The sequence below is a fragment of the Gymnogyps californianus genome, chromosome 1 (genome assembly GCF_018139145.2).
Source record: "Gymnogyps californianus isolate 813 chromosome 1, ASM1813914v2, whole genome shotgun sequence".
NCBI lineage: Eukaryota > Metazoa > Chordata > Aves > Accipitriformes > Cathartidae > Gymnogyps > Gymnogyps californianus.
In genome coordinates, this window is record NC_059471.1 from 163768853 (window position 1) to 163787272 (window position 18420).

The 18420-nt window shown below is 37.3% G+C and overlaps 1 protein-coding gene across 2 annotated transcripts in view; it reads right to left on the reverse strand.

The window, feature by feature from the left end:
- IFT56 (intraflagellar transport 56) overlaps positions 1 to 18420 on the reverse strand; it is a 50572-nt gene that overhangs the window by 18010 nt on the left and 14142 nt on the right. For both annotated transcript variants that reach the window (XM_050900143.1, XM_050900132.1), the window contains 8 exons: positions 17797 to 17846; positions 15411 to 15556; positions 13944 to 14115; positions 13460 to 13534; positions 12138 to 12240; positions 8346 to 8401; positions 6675 to 6728; positions 6189 to 6252 (listed from right to left, as the gene is read on the reverse strand). In XM_050900143.1, the coding sequence (XP_050756100.1) occupies positions 6189 to 6252; positions 6675 to 6728; positions 8346 to 8401; positions 12138 to 12240; positions 13460 to 13534; positions 13944 to 14115; positions 15411 to 15556; positions 17797 to 17846 (720 nt within the window). The remainder of the gene's footprint in view (positions 1 to 6188; positions 6253 to 6674; positions 6729 to 8345; positions 8402 to 12137; positions 12241 to 13459; positions 13535 to 13943; positions 14116 to 15410; positions 15557 to 17796; positions 17847 to 18420) is intronic.

Here is an 18420-nt window from a genome sequence, read left to right on the forward strand (position 1 = left end):
AGAATTTAAAAATCACATGGTAATGGAAATCACTGCCACGATTTCTGGCAACTGTGAAAGCAGCTAACTTCTAAAAATAGCGTAACTTGCCTTTTCAGGCAAAGGACCATACTAGAGGTTAGAAAAACTATTAGATCATCTTGTCAACTTTCTCTACAGCATACAATAACTATTGCAAGACTGTATTCAACAGCAAACTCTATAGAGACAAATTGTTTAAGTAACAGGCCTTTTCCATGACACCATTTATGTAGCATAATTTTACCATGAATTATTCTTACTCTTAGGAAACGACACTTGATACAAAGCCTGAGTTTGTTATTCTAACCTCATTAGCCTTTTTTCTTTAAAATTATGCTTTTCAATTATCCTGGAAAAAGAAGATGTACATATTTTAATTTTAGTTCCAGTAAGAGAGTAAACTTGATACACTGAAAATATTGTTATTAAAAAAATATTAATACATGCACAGGAAAAATAGTCTGTGCCAAATACAATATGAAAATTAATTCCCATGCATTTGGGATTACCACATTGCTCACAAGTGGTAAAGCCACAAATAAGTTAGGCATATCAGTTCAAATGAGTGTCAGTAAACTTTGCTGCCACCTATGTCATCATAAACTTTACTGCCATCATACTATGCTGACATCTACTCTGAAATTGCAAGCTGCGTTACTGAAAAACTATTTCAAAGCTTTTCAGAGATTCTGAAGTAAGCTTACTAGGACTAATTTTTGTTAGACCCAACCAGCAGAGATTGGTCAGAGATGGATGAACCCAAGTAGCAGCTAGGAAGGCATAAACGCAAGTGATGTCAAATCACTACTATTTCACTACGTCAAATGATCATTAGAGAGCATGCTGCTCTGTGCAGTTTGGTAAGGTGACAGGAGATAAGATCCTAAGGCTACCAACAGCCCTGAAGTAATCTGCTCCTATAGGTTAGTTACCATCAATCCATCTGCACTAGAAAATTAAAATATCTTTTCTGTATATAGAAATTTCATGTATCTGAAGACCAATATTTTGACTCCATATCACAGCACAAAATATAGCATTCCACTGGAAAATTGTACATTCTCCTTTAAATAAGGTAGGGTAGTAATTACTCCTGGAAAGCACTATATAAGATCTCAAAATATATTTCAAAGGAAAGCAGAATATTCTCATTTTTTATCTTTTAGCACTAGGAGATACTGAGCTTGGATGTCCTGTCATTTCCATATAGAGACAATTGATCCTTATCTACGTCTGAACCACATCATTCAGTTCTCCAACTTCAGAAGATTATTTGGTTATTTATGAAGTGTTCACATGGGAGCAGGAACTGGCCTGTATATTTATCTGTCCTTTTTTACATGCAGGCATACTTATGACACATATATGCCTTGACAGGACAACAACAGGAACAGTTTTCCTCAGTGTTCCTCCGCTCTTTTTTGTGTTGTAATGAGGATGCACGTACCTCAAAAGTGCTCCTTTTCTCTCACATTCTATTTTTGAAGTTCATAAACTCACAGCAATTTATTTTAAACAAACTAAAAAAAAAATGCAAATAAACATGCAAAGATGGCTTAAAACTGAGAATACATTTTCAGTAAAAATGAATCACAGTAACAAAATATTAGAACCACACTTTTCTTTTCCCACATATGATTGGAAAGTTTCTAAGTTTCAGTATTTGTTCTTACGTCCACATTTTGGCAGAAAATTTTGTTATCCCAGCATACCATCCTCTGTATACTTTTAGTGAAAGATTTCATTAAAAAACCAAACAAGTAAAACATCTGTAAATCTCATACAACTCAGCAACGAATACTACTAGTGACAGGAGAACTAGAGTTTTATAGTTCTAATTCATCCCATGTGACTCATGCAGGAAGAGGAAAAAGTTCTCATTTTGAAAAATTACTTAGGGTGACCTAAGAATACCTCAAAGAAAAGACTGAACAAAGTCCAGAAGAAATGTTTCATTCCTCCCACCCAACACCAGATATGCCTGAGTTGGTCTTAAAAGAGGACCACTGAACATGAAAGGGGTGCTTTTCTCCATTATGCTTGCAGTGTTTTTAGGGTAGTTTGTAAGACTTATGTTAAGCACCAGAAACACTGCATTTAATGGAAATGTTAATGTTCATTTACTTTCACTAATGTTCCTCTTGCCCCATTTCCTCCTTAACTTATCTCAGAAATCTCATCTGTTTAATTTTCCACCCAGTTGAGACCCTGGGAGAAAAGCATGAGAATTAACTGTAAAAATCTAGTTATATCCTCTTTTGTAATGCCAGTTCCATTTCATGTCATTGGGATTATGAATTTTTATTAAGCTTAAAAACCCCTAGTAAACCAAGCTGCTGTTCTGGGTGTTATTTGTTGCTGCTAGAGGGTGAATATTGACTCCTACTCTGTAAGTGCTTCCTGGTTTTTTTTATTTTTGTTTTGGGCATCCCTACTCCTCTTAAAGTACATAACTTCCAACATGAGATGAAATGTGTACATGTATTGGAAAGGACTTTCACATTAACTCTGTTTGCTGTATGTTCCTTGAATCTCCAAGTCAGAGATCAAATTAAAAATAGCAAAGGGCTTAATTGATGACTCCAAATGACTTTACAAATACATGACACTGTATTCTTCCTAAACTGTCTGTTGCTGCTTTTTTCTTAATGCAGTCATGGGATTTCTACAGTTAACAAGGAGCTAGTCAGAAAGACAGGCCCTTGTTTTGAAAAAATATTCCACATCTTCATTTTAATCCATTAATTTTTGATAATCCACATTAAAATCAGGAGCCTTGTTGGCCCAGTTGCGAGCAAAGACACAGCATAGGATTTCCTCCCTCTAGCAAGCACAACCTACTTTTGTATTATAAATCTGCAAAGCAGCTAAGTAACTTGATAAAGATCTTAAATAGACAATCTAGTGGTACTAGCTCCTTGCAAAGATTGGCCCAGTGGGAAGTGCTGAAGCATGACTTACATGGTTGAATAGCACGGCTGGCTACTTAGCAAAAGCCCAAGCATACAGACAGCAAGAATTCTGTTCTCCATTCTAAATCCAGCAAAACAAAGGCAGCAGATCAAATATCTGCTGTATCAATATGTATCAATATACAACATAGTGGCTAATATGCTAAGTTACGTAAGAACATAAAAATGATCATGTTGGATCCAAAGTCTATCTGGTTCAGAAGCTTGCTGAGTAAGAATATACAGCTATAGAAAGAATTCCCTTTCTCTGATCATCCTTGCTGTCTTTATTGTACCTTTTCTTGTTCTACTATATTTTTTTTTTGAAATGTAAGAACCAGAAGTGCAGACACTATTCAAGAAAGGGAACAACATCTGTACACAATGACAAAGTAATTATTTTTGTTTTGTTCTCTCTTTCCTCATCAATTCCTAAGATTCTCTTCAACTTTTCTGATAATTTTGCAAATATAGTTTAAGGGTTTTTTTTCCCCGCTATGTACTACTTTGCATTTATCAAAGCTAAATTTAATTTGCGTATTATTACCCAGCCTCATATATTCTTCTGCAGCTTTCATCATTGTGGAAGCTTTCATTTTTCCTAGTATGGGTAATTTTGTACCATTGGCAAACATACTCATGTCATATTTGTCTCCTATAGCTCATAAATTATGAATGTGAGCCCTTTCTTTAAAGAAATAAAAGGTTCTTTTGAGTGTTCAAATCAGGTGCATTTTATCCTTTTCACTGCTACTTCACTGAAAATTTTCTGTTAGAAATGAGAAAGGTTATTACGTAGCTTCCCTTCTTGAAATTAGTACTGTGAAAATTTTTGAGGTATTTGCTAACACATGGATTTTGAATTTGATTATACTCAGATCACTGTACCAGAATTGGATTTTCATCATAAAATTTCAAATCAGGTTCTATGTAATCTCTGTATTGGTCTAGAGTCACCTGTTCACTTGTGTGTTCTCCAAGAAAGATGAAAACGTAGCATTTAAGAATTCATTCTCTGTATCCTGCCATGTCATTGCATTTACTAGGTCAATATGGGCAGAACAGAAGTCTCCAACTATTATTTAATTATCTTTCTATATAAAATCTCTAACCTCTTTAATATGCCAGTCACTGTTCCCATCTAGGCTGGCTGGTGAATAATTTAGCCTCAATACGATGAGTCTCCTATCTGAGCGTGTAATTTAAAACAATTTTATGTTACTCACTGATAAAGAAAAGATATTTACTTTACTCTGAGAGAAGGTTTTTATAATGTTTAGAACCATTCCTCCACTGGCATGACCTATTTAGTAATACCCCATTGTAAATTAAACAGGAACAATATCCTACATGTTACCTTCCTCCTATCACACTTAAAAAATTATTTTAGGTTTATAGCTTCCTCTTCTAAAACCAGGTGTTCCATGTTATTTATCTTCTTGTAAAACATCTAAGATTTGTATAAAAACAGTTACATATTTGGTCTTCATGTGTTTGCTTTTTGTTATGTCCTGTCTGAATTGAACTCTGTTTGCCTCTTCTATTTCCTATCTACAGTATGTTGACCTCCACCTGTCCTTCATTTGAGGATACAAAAAACCCCTCACACTATTTTGCCTTTAAAGGAGGAGTTACCTTGAACTTTGTGCTCTTCTGTATGGCAGCTTTCTCCCACAAGTTTTTTAAAAGATGACAAAGCAGTTTTTACATGGAAGTACCAAGAGTGTAAGATGCTTCCAGTACTAACGTTTCCATTTACCTTTAGTTGGAAATAATCCTTCCCATAGGCTCATTTTTTTTCAAGTAACCCACCTTCCTAATCAGACTATATTTCTGTTCCCTCCCTTTTTTTTTTGTTTTGACTCAACCATACCTCAAGCCTCAGCCTCTCTATCTTGTTTTGCATATGGATTTAAAAATATTTCACAGTAAAATTAAGACTTTTAGCTTCCTAACAATTTCAGTTTTGATTTTGGGCTATATCTTCACTATACATCTTTTCAGGATATCTTTTCACAGACTATCTCTGTATTATTTTTATCCATGTGTGCTATGGTCACTCATTACACCTGCATGACTGTTATGGGCATTAATAGGTCTACCACCACCGCATCAGTCACCCTGTGACTTTACTGGCATCACAAACCCAGTTAGCTATATGCCCACTGACCGAGTCCTCCACTACTACAGTTCATATTGCTTCTTTCTGTTAGCTGGGATTCCAACTCCAAAGGGATATTCTCAATGCTAAAGGAATGTGTTAGGGAAACCTCATCTATGGAGCCACTTCCAGCCTTCCAACGTGAAGCTCTCTGCTGCACAATCTCAACAGTACAAGGGCTGCAAGGGGAACAGAATGGCTCAACAGTATTTCTGAAAGTTTCATCAGTGCTGCTGCTCTGTCTCTTGAGCTCCTTCTCTTTAGTCACCATGGACACAGGAGACAGCATTCTGTCTCTGAGGACCATGAGCTGTCTACACCATAAACATGCACAAGTTACCCACCTAAAGAAATAGTCCTAGTGACAATGCCTACAAAGGAAACTGGGAAGCCCCATTTTGGCTGAATTTCTGTGTTCCAACTACTGGCTTTTTTGATTTAGGATTTTTGGTTTTACTTTGGCATGGGGAAGGGAAGACAAGGTTTTGTTTTGGTCTATTATTGAATAAGTAAAAGTAAATTTTGAAAATATATTGATTTTTTTTGATTCAACCAAGGAGTTAGTCCCAGAGCCTCCATTTCTCTCTGTAGCCAAATTCCTCTTTACGTTTTTATCACCCTCAGTTCCAGGACACACTCCATGCTAGGACTCTACATACTCAATAGGCTTTCATTAGCAGTCTTTGTACCTGTGACTGTCTGTACCTGTGAGGTTTCAGCCACGCATTTTATCCAATTAGGCTGTTGTCTTCTGTTTCTATAATGGGGATTATTAGTCAAAGGCAAGCTGCCACAGCATCTATCAGAGAAGTTTGCAGTATAGCCTCTTCTCCAGCCAAATTCGTATAGTAAGGTTTGGAATCAATTGAGCCTTCTAATTTAAACTTGCAAATTTGCTTTGGACTATAAATTAGACTTTCTGTTACTCATACTATAGCAACAAAATGCCTAGCAATAGTCACGCTAACAGTCAGCAGTTAAACAAAGATACAATGGTATATATTTGGATATTTTAAGAAGGATTACATAATGGAGAAAGAACATTTCAAACATACCACATTCACTGGCTGATTCACCCACCAACTGGAAGAACTGCTGAGCAATTTTCAGATGATCTCTCTGGGAGAAGAAAAAATAAAAAATCCAATGTGAGTTCCAGAGTTGATGCTACAATACACAGTGAAAATACGCTCTGAGGAACAGATGGGGAGCAACAGACAAACCAGGGCTGAAGTAAAAACAGAAGAGGTAAATGTGCCACTATGCGTGCCTAGATACACAAGAACACTGTAGAAAGGAAACAGTTTTTTTGGAAGCAGGACAGAGAAGCCAAATTCAGCTTGATTTATTATCAGGACTAGCAACAGAGATTTGCATTTCACTCATTCTAGACTGAGTACTGTACGGAAGAAGATTAAGAGACTCAGAGATCCTGCAACCTAAATGAGAAATGACTGCCTCTTTTACTCCATTCCAGTCCCTACAGATCTGTTCACATTCTACTGTTGGAGAAGCTGGAGAACCTCATGGGCTTCACTCACCGAGCCCATTTCTTGTCCAAGTGCTGCATTTACCACTCCTTTGAGGATGTACTCCTGAAAAAAGGAAAGTAAAAAGGATCAGAGAAGACAAGGTGAAGATTTCAGGAGATACATAAGAACCTGTGTGTACATTTTTTTCTTCCTAAATTCAACTCTATCCCAACTCAGTTTAATAGGTAGCTGGTTACTATGATACTATGATGACCAACAATCAAGTGCAATATTAATGTACAGATCCCATTTCAAGTATGCACATTGGTTAACCATAACCACTAACATCCTTGCTCCAAAATGCATAGTGTTTCTCATCAGGGCAAAAATGTCAAGAGATTTGTGCTTTGCAGTCATGTTACTCTACTGAAATTAGGAATAGGAGTGGAGTATCCTGTAATTTCTACTATGAGATACAACTATAGTTTAATTCTTCTCTGAGCAAGATTTTCTCAGCACGTAACAGACTCATTTGTCTTATTCAAATCTTTTAATTAAGAGTTATAGCTATAAACCTGTTTTAGTAGGTACTCCTGATAAACCTGGACAGCCCTGTCACAGATGTAAACATGGAAAAAGAGAGAGAGACATCTACACAGACCAACAATGGAGTGCAAGGAAACAATCTGAGAGTACTAGCCAGCATGCTAAGTAATCATTTTAGCACACCAGCTTTCTTACAGATGCCAAATCATTATGCTTTAGATGTCATGACAAAGAAGAAATTTGAGAAGAACTGAAGGAGGATATACAAGTAGTTTTGCAAGTCTTAGCGGGGAGTTCCTTCCGAGTGTGAGTGAGAAAAATGGAAAAAAGCACAAAGATTCTCATTTCAAAATATCATCAAGAATGATATCATGTTATTTATATTAGGCACGTATATGGGGAAAATGAAGGCTAAAGGACCAATAGCTGCAGAAAACTGTTCAAGTAAGTCTTGCTATACTGAAAAATGCAAGAAGTGAAAAGCAACAGCATAAGACACTGCTCAGCACAGAATCACCAGATCTGTGTTCTTGAGGTTTTCCTTTTCCCTCCCTCCATCTAATCCTCACACAGGCTCATGAAAGGTCCCTTTCGTGCCCAGCTATGTGACCTTTGGAAAATAAACTGCAAAGAGGAATAAATCAGAGACTAAAGATATTGGAACAGCCACAAAAGAAGATTACAGTAGCAGCCAAGGGACACTGCAGTTTTCACTCATTGCAGCCAAAGTGAGATGGGATTAGAAAAGACCTATTATTTAAACTGTTTAATGTAATCTAGCTCATTTTTATTGAAATGGCTTCAGGGCAAACCACATGAGCAATCTGAGCTAGCAGATTTGAGGGATGGTAACCATCACCAGGGCAGAAGTGACAAGTAGCTGTAGTTGGAAGAGGGCTTTTATCTATGCAGCAATGGTCAGCTCCCCAGAATCAAGTCTGCACACAACAGAGCTGTATTCTTAGTTGACCCCAGGTGGTACAGTATTAAACATGCTAAGTACTCACATATGCACATATATAATACTTTAGGCATGCACATTAAGTCTATTGTTGATAAAAGGATGGAAAACACAAGAGTTTTAAGAGTGGGAATGGGGCAAGCTGTCCTCAGGATACCAGTTTTGTATGTGGCAGATTTCATATCAATTTATAACCTCTGTCTTTATGTACCATGACATCAGTTTCCAATTACCTGTGGAGCTGTAGGTTCCAGGTCCTTAATCAGGTTATAAGCCTCCTGCACATCATCTGAAATACCAGACGTTAGAATGCATGACAACGCATAGCACACTGTATTAGAACAAGTCACTCATCCTCTACAACATTCCCCAATAGTCATAGACTAAGAAATAAAGCATTTAGACGGGAGGAGAAAGGTAACTATAAATCACTGTGAATTTATATCACAATGGTGATGGTTTTCTAGAACTCAAATAACAAACATGGAGTGAGTAATAGCTTCTTTATTACTACAATTTTCCTAGTAGAGATGACTTCGCCCCCTTGTTCATAATCCAGTGGCTGCCTTCTCAATAGTACAAGGTCAAGATAATAAATCCATCATCTTCCTGTCTTTTCTCATATTTATTTACCCCTCAAGGAGGATAGGGTAACATGATTTTGAAGGGAAATTTCATCTTTTCCTTATCAATATTTCAAAATCTGTCCAGCAGCTCTTACCTATCCTAATTCTAACAAGCAAAAAGCACTACTAGTATAGAAGTTGAAATGTAAAGTTTGAATTCAATAAATAACTTCCTTCCCACCCAAGAAATAAGTGAACTGAAAAGATCCTAAACTTTACCTAAATCAAAAAAAGATGTTGGCACTATGGTTGGCTTCGTAAACCAACCTAGTAAAGATGCCCTTTTTGCTGGCAAAATGTTGTTAATACAGCATTATACCAGCTGCCCATAAGAACAAGCCTTATCAAGCAAAACTTTTTTTTGGTAGTACATACCATCCATACACTGTGGGGACAGTACTCCAGGGTGACTTAAGGCAATATCCATTGGAGCTGCCAGGCTCCAATCCAGCCTCTCTGATTTCCTACCCATTCCCTTGAGCTGTCACGTAGTAAGCCAGCACAAGGTACTATACTAGTCAAAAGTAACTTTTTTTTCTTTCCCCCCCCTTTTTTTTTTTAAATAGAAATAGGTTTTTTTGTTATTTTTTGCTAGCTCAGCTCACCACCAACAACAAAAAAAATGACAGCAGCCCTTATTTTCATCAGTGTAGACCATCAACACAGAACTATGCTCTTCAGGCTCCAACAGAAGCCTCTAGCAAATGTCACTGGAGCAGATTACAACTGGACACCTGGCCCCAAACCCTGCTAAAAGTCACTGCCTTAAAGAGTTGAAAACAAAATGGGATGCATGTTTGTGCTTCAGTCACTCCAGTTCAGAGCATGTCTTAACACAAGCCTACCTTTATCGGAGACCTTGTAAGTTTTGGAGAGACAGCTGTAGTCATTAGAAGTAATGATTTCTCACATTCTTAACTGATGTTGCTACACTAGCAAAACTTTAAAATGGAAACTTAGCCTAACCAGGAAAGAGGTTTTAATCCTAATTCCCCTTGGCCTCCTTTGTCAGTATGCAAGTCATTTGTATATCACAGTGAAGAACAGAACCTAACTAATGAAAATTACTGCGAGGTTGACAGCAAATGAGTAAACAAGACTGATTTTTAACTGGCGCAGAAGATGTACTTTGCTTCTGTGTAAGTAGAACTTACTTTGAAACATATATTATTATTAACCATATTATTGGGCAAAATAATTGGTAATAATACCAATGTTACCTATAGTGATATTGGCAACAATACTACTGGACAGAAAGGTGGCTGGGAACAGCAGGCATAGATCTACCAATGCCAAAGTGTACTGACTAACCCCATGTATGACTGGTTGTATGGATAAGGGGATAGTAGTGGATGCTGTATACCTTGACTTGAGCAAGGTCTTTGACATGGTCTCTTATACCTTTGTCTTAGCCAAACTTGAGAGATAGGACTGGCTAAGTAAGATAAGGGCATGGAAAACTGGCTGGACTACCAAAGGATGGTGATCAGTTGTACAAAAATCCAACAGGTGGCTCATTACTAATTGAATCCCCCAGGGACTGATACTGTTGAATGTCTTATATTAACAATCCAGATGATAGGATAGAGTACTCTCAGCAAGTTTGCAGATGATAAGAGACTGGAGAGAAAGCTCCCAGCTATTGAGAAGCAGCTCAACAGGCTGAAAAAAATGGGCTGAAAGAAATCTCATGAAGTTCAATGGAGGCAAAATGCAAGTCCTGCATCTTGCTTGGTTTGAAACAATCCTAAGCAACAAGACAGGCGGGGGGCTGACTGGCTGAAAGGCAACCTGGGAGTCCTGACAGACAGTGCACCCTTGCAGCAAAGGAGGCCAACTGCACACTGGATCATATTAGCAAGAATGTAGCCATCAGGGCAAGGGAAGGGATTCTCCTCTATTTGGCACTTGTGAGATCACACCTGGAGTACTGTGTCCAATTTTGGGATCCCTCGATCAAGACAGACATTGAAATACTGGAGTGAGCCCACCTGAGGGCTCCCAAGGCAGGTAGGGGGCTGAGGAGAGATTGAGAGAACTGCATTTGCTTAGCTTTCAGAGGAGAAGGCTCAAGGGAGACCTTGTCACTGTCTACAACTAACTAATGGGAGGGTACAGAAAAGATGGAGACAGATTCCATAGGGTGAGATGAAAGGCAGTGGACACAGGTGGAACAGAGGAAGTTCTGACTAGATGCTCATCTGGACAAGGCTCTAAGCAACCTGATGTAATGGGACCTGCCTTGAATAAAATGTTGCGCTAGAGATCTCCAGAGGTCCCTTCTCACTAATAATGTGATTCTGTTATTTACCTAGAATTCTATAAAGTTTTACAATGTAAGGCAGGTGAGAATGCACTTTTAATAATACACAGTTGTGACCATCTGAATTTACTTGAGAATGTATACCTAATTTACAACCATGATGAAATTTAAATAACCTCATATGAAATTTAAATAACCTTATTGTCATTTTCTAGTATCAAATAAAACAAAATAGGGATAGAATTGCCATATTTTGTGAAGACTGTGATGTTTGCAGATTAGCAAAGTCAGATTAATGAGATTTTATTGCACAGTATTAGCCACAATAAGAATTTCTGTAACTGCTAAAAGTCATCAGTAGTGGGATATTCTAAAATTTGTCACAGTCTGAGTTGAACTGAAACGATGAGGCAATGTTTCAATTGCACATGCAGACAAAAGCAGTAGTCCTGGATAAAACTGAGCACCAAAGAGAACTTATTCCAACTACAAAGATTAAATCTCACCAACCTTGTTGATTACAAATCATAAAGGTGTTACTCAGAATCAGTATCTGAAACTCCAAGTCAATCACACTATAAAAAGCCCACAGAGCTTTTTCAATGTACTATGTTTACGTATGCTCAGATTCTCTGATGAACTTATTGCAATGCAAAGAATATAAGTTGGTGTGACTTACTTCTGCCAGCAGAATATAACTCCTTTTTTCCTGGTAATTTTTCAACATTTTGGAAAAAAATTGCAGGCATGGACTTTATTTAAAAAGTAAGAAAAGACATTTTTCTGCTTTCAGATGCTCTGGTCATGTCACACCTACCATTCTCACATATTCAGGCAGAGGAGAGGTCCTCTCACTATAAATATATAAACACCACCATCCCCAAAGCCATCTCCCACAACACAAGAACCTCCAATACTCTGCTGAAGTAGATTTATTTGACTGCATACAATCAAAGCCCTTCTCTGCAAGCCATGGGAACTCTTACATCACTATTTTCCAGAGGAACAGAAAATGAAATAAATTACATTTTACTGCAAAGAAAAAAAAAAAAGCATTTAATTGAATAGTCAGTTGAGATCAGATGAATGAATGGCATCCCTGAAGCTATGAAAGAGCCAGAGGAAGGTGTATTTACCTTGCCGGAGATAGTAAATCACAAGATTCAGTCTTGCCTCAGGAATAACATCAACCAGAGGAGGCAGGACCTGCAAAGCCCCTTCTCCTCCTCGGAACACCACCTGTGGAGAAGAGCGGCATACTGATAACTGTGTATCAAAATCTTGTCTCGGATCTCTTAATTCAAGGAAATTAATCCTTCAATTCTTATGTTAACAGTAGGAAAAGGTCAGTGGTACTGGCATTAGCATAATCCTTGCTTTAATATAACTATAGAATTACGACGTGTGACAATCTTTATTCTGAAGAATATAAAGTATTTAATCCATCAGTAAAGATTAACTTATTTCAGCTTTTAGCAGCTCAAAGCAGTGACACATTATATATCAAAGATTTTAAAGAATAATATGATCTGAGACAAGAGTGAGGGGAACACATACAGCATTACAATTTGCTTATGGTGTATTCATATGAAAAAATTAAGCTAACAACTCTACATTTATTTAGAATGCCACAAGATCCTAAAATGATCAGGAGCAGTCAATTCTTCATACTTCAGTTTCACATGACAGTTCCTCCAACAAAATCTAACATACTTATTCAATAAACTACTGGCAAAAAGACCAACATTCAAAATAAAGAATGTTAACTTACAAAAGTCCAGTTTGAAAGCAGTTTTAACTCTTGAGGAAAAAAGTGTTAGCTTGTTGTGACTGCTCTTGAAAAACGGCAAAGCAAGCAACTGTCCATCATTAAATAACAGCAATCTACTGTTACCGGTTGTTCAGCAAAGTAATAATACCACTGCAGTTAATTTTCCATTAACAGGTGATTAGTGACTCTTTTACTGCAGAACACCCAAGTATTTTGGATTTTATCAGCATCTTTTTCCCTATGAACTCCTTGTTAAGTACTTTTTGGATGAAGACTATTTTCCCGAGTTATTTTAATTCCACTCACATTGTTGTCATACTAAATAAGAGTTCAGGGTCATGCATTCTGACTTGTTTCTACAGTGTCCTTATTGACTGGGCTCCACAAAATATCTTGCAAAGGTATTCTTACAGGACATAAATTATTTTAATATGCCTTCGGGGGTAAAAGCAACAGCATTATTATTTTCTTGACACAGTCTCAAACTGACAGGAAAAATTCCAGAGGAAAAAAAAATATACTTGATGGCACATTGATTATACAGGTAGGATTTCTGGAATGGGACTTACATGGCAGCAGAGATTCAACTGGGTCTGCAATTCCCAAAATATTCCATTTTATGAATCATCAAGAAAAGCTCTACAAATGAGTGCAGTTCATATTAAATCCAAGAAATGCATTACTCACCAGATTGTGCTTAATGAGCTCCTTGCCAAACTCAAAAGACGATGAGGCGCTGTCCGTCAAGTTCTTGAGCTCTGCCTGGAATTACACACATTCCAGAATTTTAACATGAAAACAAAAAAGCACACAAGCATAACTGGAGCTTCATATGAGCCCCAAAGCTGATAGAAAGACCCCTCCAGCAGTGCTGGGTCACTGGAAGATTTTTGCCTTCCCACTTCTATGTGATGATTTTAGCAATTAGATAATACATATAGACACAAGGTCAAAAGTGGACTGGGAAAACTGTAAGACCACTGTACACACATGTGGACAGATGGCTTAATACCAGGGAAACTGAAATAGGTGACATTCCTAAGAGAAGGACCCAATGACAAGATAAAGGCCATTATCAACATTACTGATTAAGACAGATAACAAGGAAAATAAACCTGTACAGAATCTTGAACTAAAATAAAGGTGAACTGAAGGGCTGTCCAATAGATACCTCAGCAGCCTTCCCATTGTAAAGTCGGAAATGGTTACAAGCCTTAAGGTTAAGAGCAATGGTGCTGTCAGGAACTTGCTGAAGATAAACAGCTAGCACTTCCTGTGATACATCATAGTAATCCAGTTTGTAATAGCATAGGGCCACGTATACATTCAGAGCCAGGTATTCCCTGCAGGAAGAGGATTAAAGAGAACATTTAAATCCCACCAGATAGTTATACTACAGAACATTAAAATCAGTGGTAAAGCTCTCACGCCTATACATCTTTTACAAGCACCAAAACTGCAGTTTCTGAGAAATGCTTAGAGCTTTTAGAGCTCTAGTTTGTTAGCTAAGAGTGCACAGATCCAGATCCAGATTTGCATTAGTTTTTTCAATGGCAGCTACTGCAGCTTTAAAGAATTACCTACAAAACTCTTGGTTTGCAAATCTGGGAAAGGGTGGCAACTTCACACTAAGGAAATGCACAGAACATGAGCACTGTATTTGGCCTGGCAGAATAGGATTTTCTATGCAATACATACAAAGACGCTTAATACGCACATAAAACTTTGAAAGTATTTTAATGGATCTTATTATCTTATATAAAGTACAATTATTTCAAAAAATCCTTGCCATTACAAGCTATCAAGCCAGAAGGACTAGACATAGAAATAAGACAGGCATTTGTGGAAACAGTAAGTAAAAGGATAATTGTTATGAAAGTTAGCCATTTAGCTTTGAGTGATTGCTTCTACAGGACTTGGAAGTTAAAATCTCTTCCCCAAGCATTATATGACATACTTCTATACATTATGATGGACCTCTCTGAAGCATTGAAGAGGAGACACTGCCAAAAGATAGCTATGTATTCTGGGACAGCAGTTTCTATTTTATTAAACAATACTTCCAGCCACATAAGAATTCAATTTGTTCCTTGTTAATTCTGAATTAAGAACTTGCAGAATATGATAGGAAAAACCATCAACAAGTGTCATAGCAGGATAAATAGAAGTGGAAAGAATTTCAGACTTAAAGGAATGCAAGGAACTCCCTACATAAAAACTAAGAACTGAACCCTTCTTAGAAAGGCTAAGAGATGAAGGAGAAGTCAATAATCACAAGCAAGGGTCACCAGACTGGCCATCAGAGGGGAAAAAAGAAAAAGACAAAGTAGGTACATAACCATATATCATTTCAGAAGAAGTAAGTAACAAAATAAAAAGAGATCTCGGAATGAATTACATGAAAATATCACTAGAAGAAAGCAACAGAGAGCAGACTTCTTTATTTAAACAGGCATTTTTCAATCATGCTTTGCAATGAACAAAATTGAGGGGGCTGCAACTTGTGCACATTTTGCAGTGAGAAAGGGACATAGTATTTGGGGAAAATTCCTACTTTCAGAAACGAAGCAACTAAATGGAATTCAAATACCAACAGTATCAGAAACACTGCAATAAGGTTTAGAGTAGAGATGCCCACCGATTATCAAGAAGAATGCGTTTGTAGATATCAATAGCTTCTTGGTAGTGGGATCGCATGTAGTGGATAGATGCCAAGCTAAGCTGATCTTCTGTAATGTCTTGCAGATTCTGGTGAGAGCTCATCAGTTTCTTCTCATCACTGAACTAAAAAGAGCGTGACACATTCTCAGAAGAGTTCAGCGAGAAAAACGTTTTAATTAGCTGGATTAGTTTTGTCCTTGCTGGCAAACAGCAGGTGATTCATATTAAACATCTGGAAAACCTCTGTTACTTTAAAGTTAATTTGACCAGTGGAGAAAGCCAAACATTAAAGAGGCAGACCAGTTGAAACTAGATAAATGTGAGGCTAAAACTAAGTACACATTTTCCTTTAAGGTGTGATTTAGACATAATTACATGTCACATGCCTTGATGGATAAGAGGGGAAAAGCTGAATTAATTATTTCACAAACAGAATTTTGCAACACAAGATTTGACTGTTATTATTCAAACCAGCAGAAATTTTGCTGTTTGTAGATCCAAATCTTATTTCTCATGGATAGCAAAAAATGCAAGACTTGCTGTTGTGGTTTAACCCTAGCCAGCAACTAGGTGGCAATCACGCAGCTGCTTCCCTCTCCCCCCTCCCAGTGGGATGGGGAGAAGGAAAAAAAGGTAAAACTCGTGGGTTGAGAAAAGAACAGTTTAACAACTAAAGTAAAATAAAATATAATACTAACTAAGAATAATAATATAATAACTGTAATGAAAAGGAACATAACAAAAAAAGAGAAATAAACCCCAGGAATAGACAAGTGATGCACAATGCAATTGCTCACCACCCACTGACCAATGCCCAAGCAGCGATCCACCCCTCCCGGCCAACTCCCCCCAGTTTATATACTGGGCATGATGTTCTATGGTATGGAATATCCCTTTGGCTAGTTCGGGTCAGCTGTCCTGGCTATGCTCCCTCCCATCTTCTTGCACACCTGCTTGCTGGCCAGAGCATAGGAAACTGAAAAATCCTTGACTTAAGATAAGTGCTACTTAGCAACAACTAAAACATCAGCGTGTTACCAACATTATTCTCACACTAAATCCAAAACACAGCACTGCACCAGCTACTAGGAAGAAAATTAACTCTGTCCCAGCCAAAACCAGGACACTTGCCAACACACAAGCACTAATTTTCACAAGACGTCTTTACAGCACTAACAAATTCTCTTTCATTAGCCTCTTAAAATTCCAGTTTCTTTAACTAAATGGTTTATTTTTAAAACTATTGCTGTATAACACATAACACACACACAAGGATAAAAACAAGGAACAGAGTTAAACATACCCGTTATATTTGTATTAGAATAGTAAAGTTGAGGCTATTCACCTAATCAATCTACTCAAATAACTTATTCCAGTGCTTCCCTTTGCTGGTTCTGCTGATTCAACAGTAATTACGAATTCCTCTTACACACAGATTCTATCTTATGTATTATTTGTTTTTCATCTATCTATCTTCTCAGGTTTCTTCAAGTCCTTTTCCTCCCTCTTTGAGCCAATCACAAAATGATACTCTAGTATAAAGGCAAGAGAAGTTGCTTAACAGAACTAAAGGCAATGGGCTTCATAGTTTCATAAAACCCTTTATTTCCAAAGACTAACTAGACGAACTAGAAATCAGTCAACTTCTCTTTATCACAGACATCTGTAAGTGCCAGTGCCACTACAAAAATGTTTTAAGATTTCTCTCTTAACAGAGATTTGAGTAAAGAGAATCTGACATCAAAGCTAACATTCAGGATTTATACTTTCTTTCAACTCAGTCTCTTCAGTAGCACAATACTTGTTAAGTATAACACAGGATGGTACAAAACCAAATTTAAGGGAAGATAGCTATGTGCGGTAAGTGAAATAAGCATTTAATTGTTGTTGAAATTAAAGTAAATTTCATGCTATAAACAATATGATTTCTTGGATATTGAATGACTTAGGAGGATCAGTAATAGCATATAGACCATTTTGGTCAAATTGCTAAGTATAAGACAGCTGCAAGTTAGGAAAACTTGGTACACTTCAAAGAAAAAGAAATAGTGGCTTATACATTTCTGATTCTATTCAAATTCCCGGTTCCTCATGATCAAAAATACCATCAGGTTCCTGTTGTATGACTTAGGTGAAGTGCACTGGTAAGACTTTCCTTGGATACACGCTGAGGGCATCTATTCTGAGATCATGTTTTCACACTTTCTCCTCCACATTTTAATACAGTAGGGCGGTTATGGAAAACGTTTGTTCTCCTGCCACCACAGACATTTTAATTATTCTGCCAGGTTGCCAGCATAAATTACACATTACCAAACTGAAAAGAAAACAAACAAAGCATGAGTAAAGAAAAGACATCATACCTTATGTGCCAGGTGAAAGAGTAAACGGTTCTGGAGACGACTCTTAGGTGCTGAAAGGAAAATTCAGTAAGTATTGCTGCAAAGAACAACTCAGGGTGTCTCTTTTTTTATTTTTAACTCTCTTTCTCAATAGACATGCATGCACCCATATTCCTTCATTAACTAGCCCAAGTACAGTTCTTCACTGACACAGCCTTTGCAGGTCATGCCCCGGGGCAGGTTCTACCAATCTTAGAGCGGTTTAAAGGCATTCCTGCTTCCTATCTTCATTCCCTGACCATTTCTTTTGAAATTCCTGTTGAAAATAACTTTTCATTGGCCTCTGTCTTCCACCAGCCTTAAAACTTTTATGAACTGCACTATCATTTCCCTGCAGGCCCTTCTGGATAATTGTCTGATTTTTTGTGACACACAGCACAGCATCTTTTACAAAATAAAAAGCAGCAACAGATAAACTCATAATCAAGGCTCCTTCTACAATGCGTCACATTTGAAGTAAGTTGTGATTCATAATTCTAGGAATCTTGTCAACTTCCAGTGTATTGCAAAACCCATTGCTGCTACCATTTTGTTACGTATGCACATTATATTATACTTAGTTCTAATATTTCTTCTGTCCTTAGG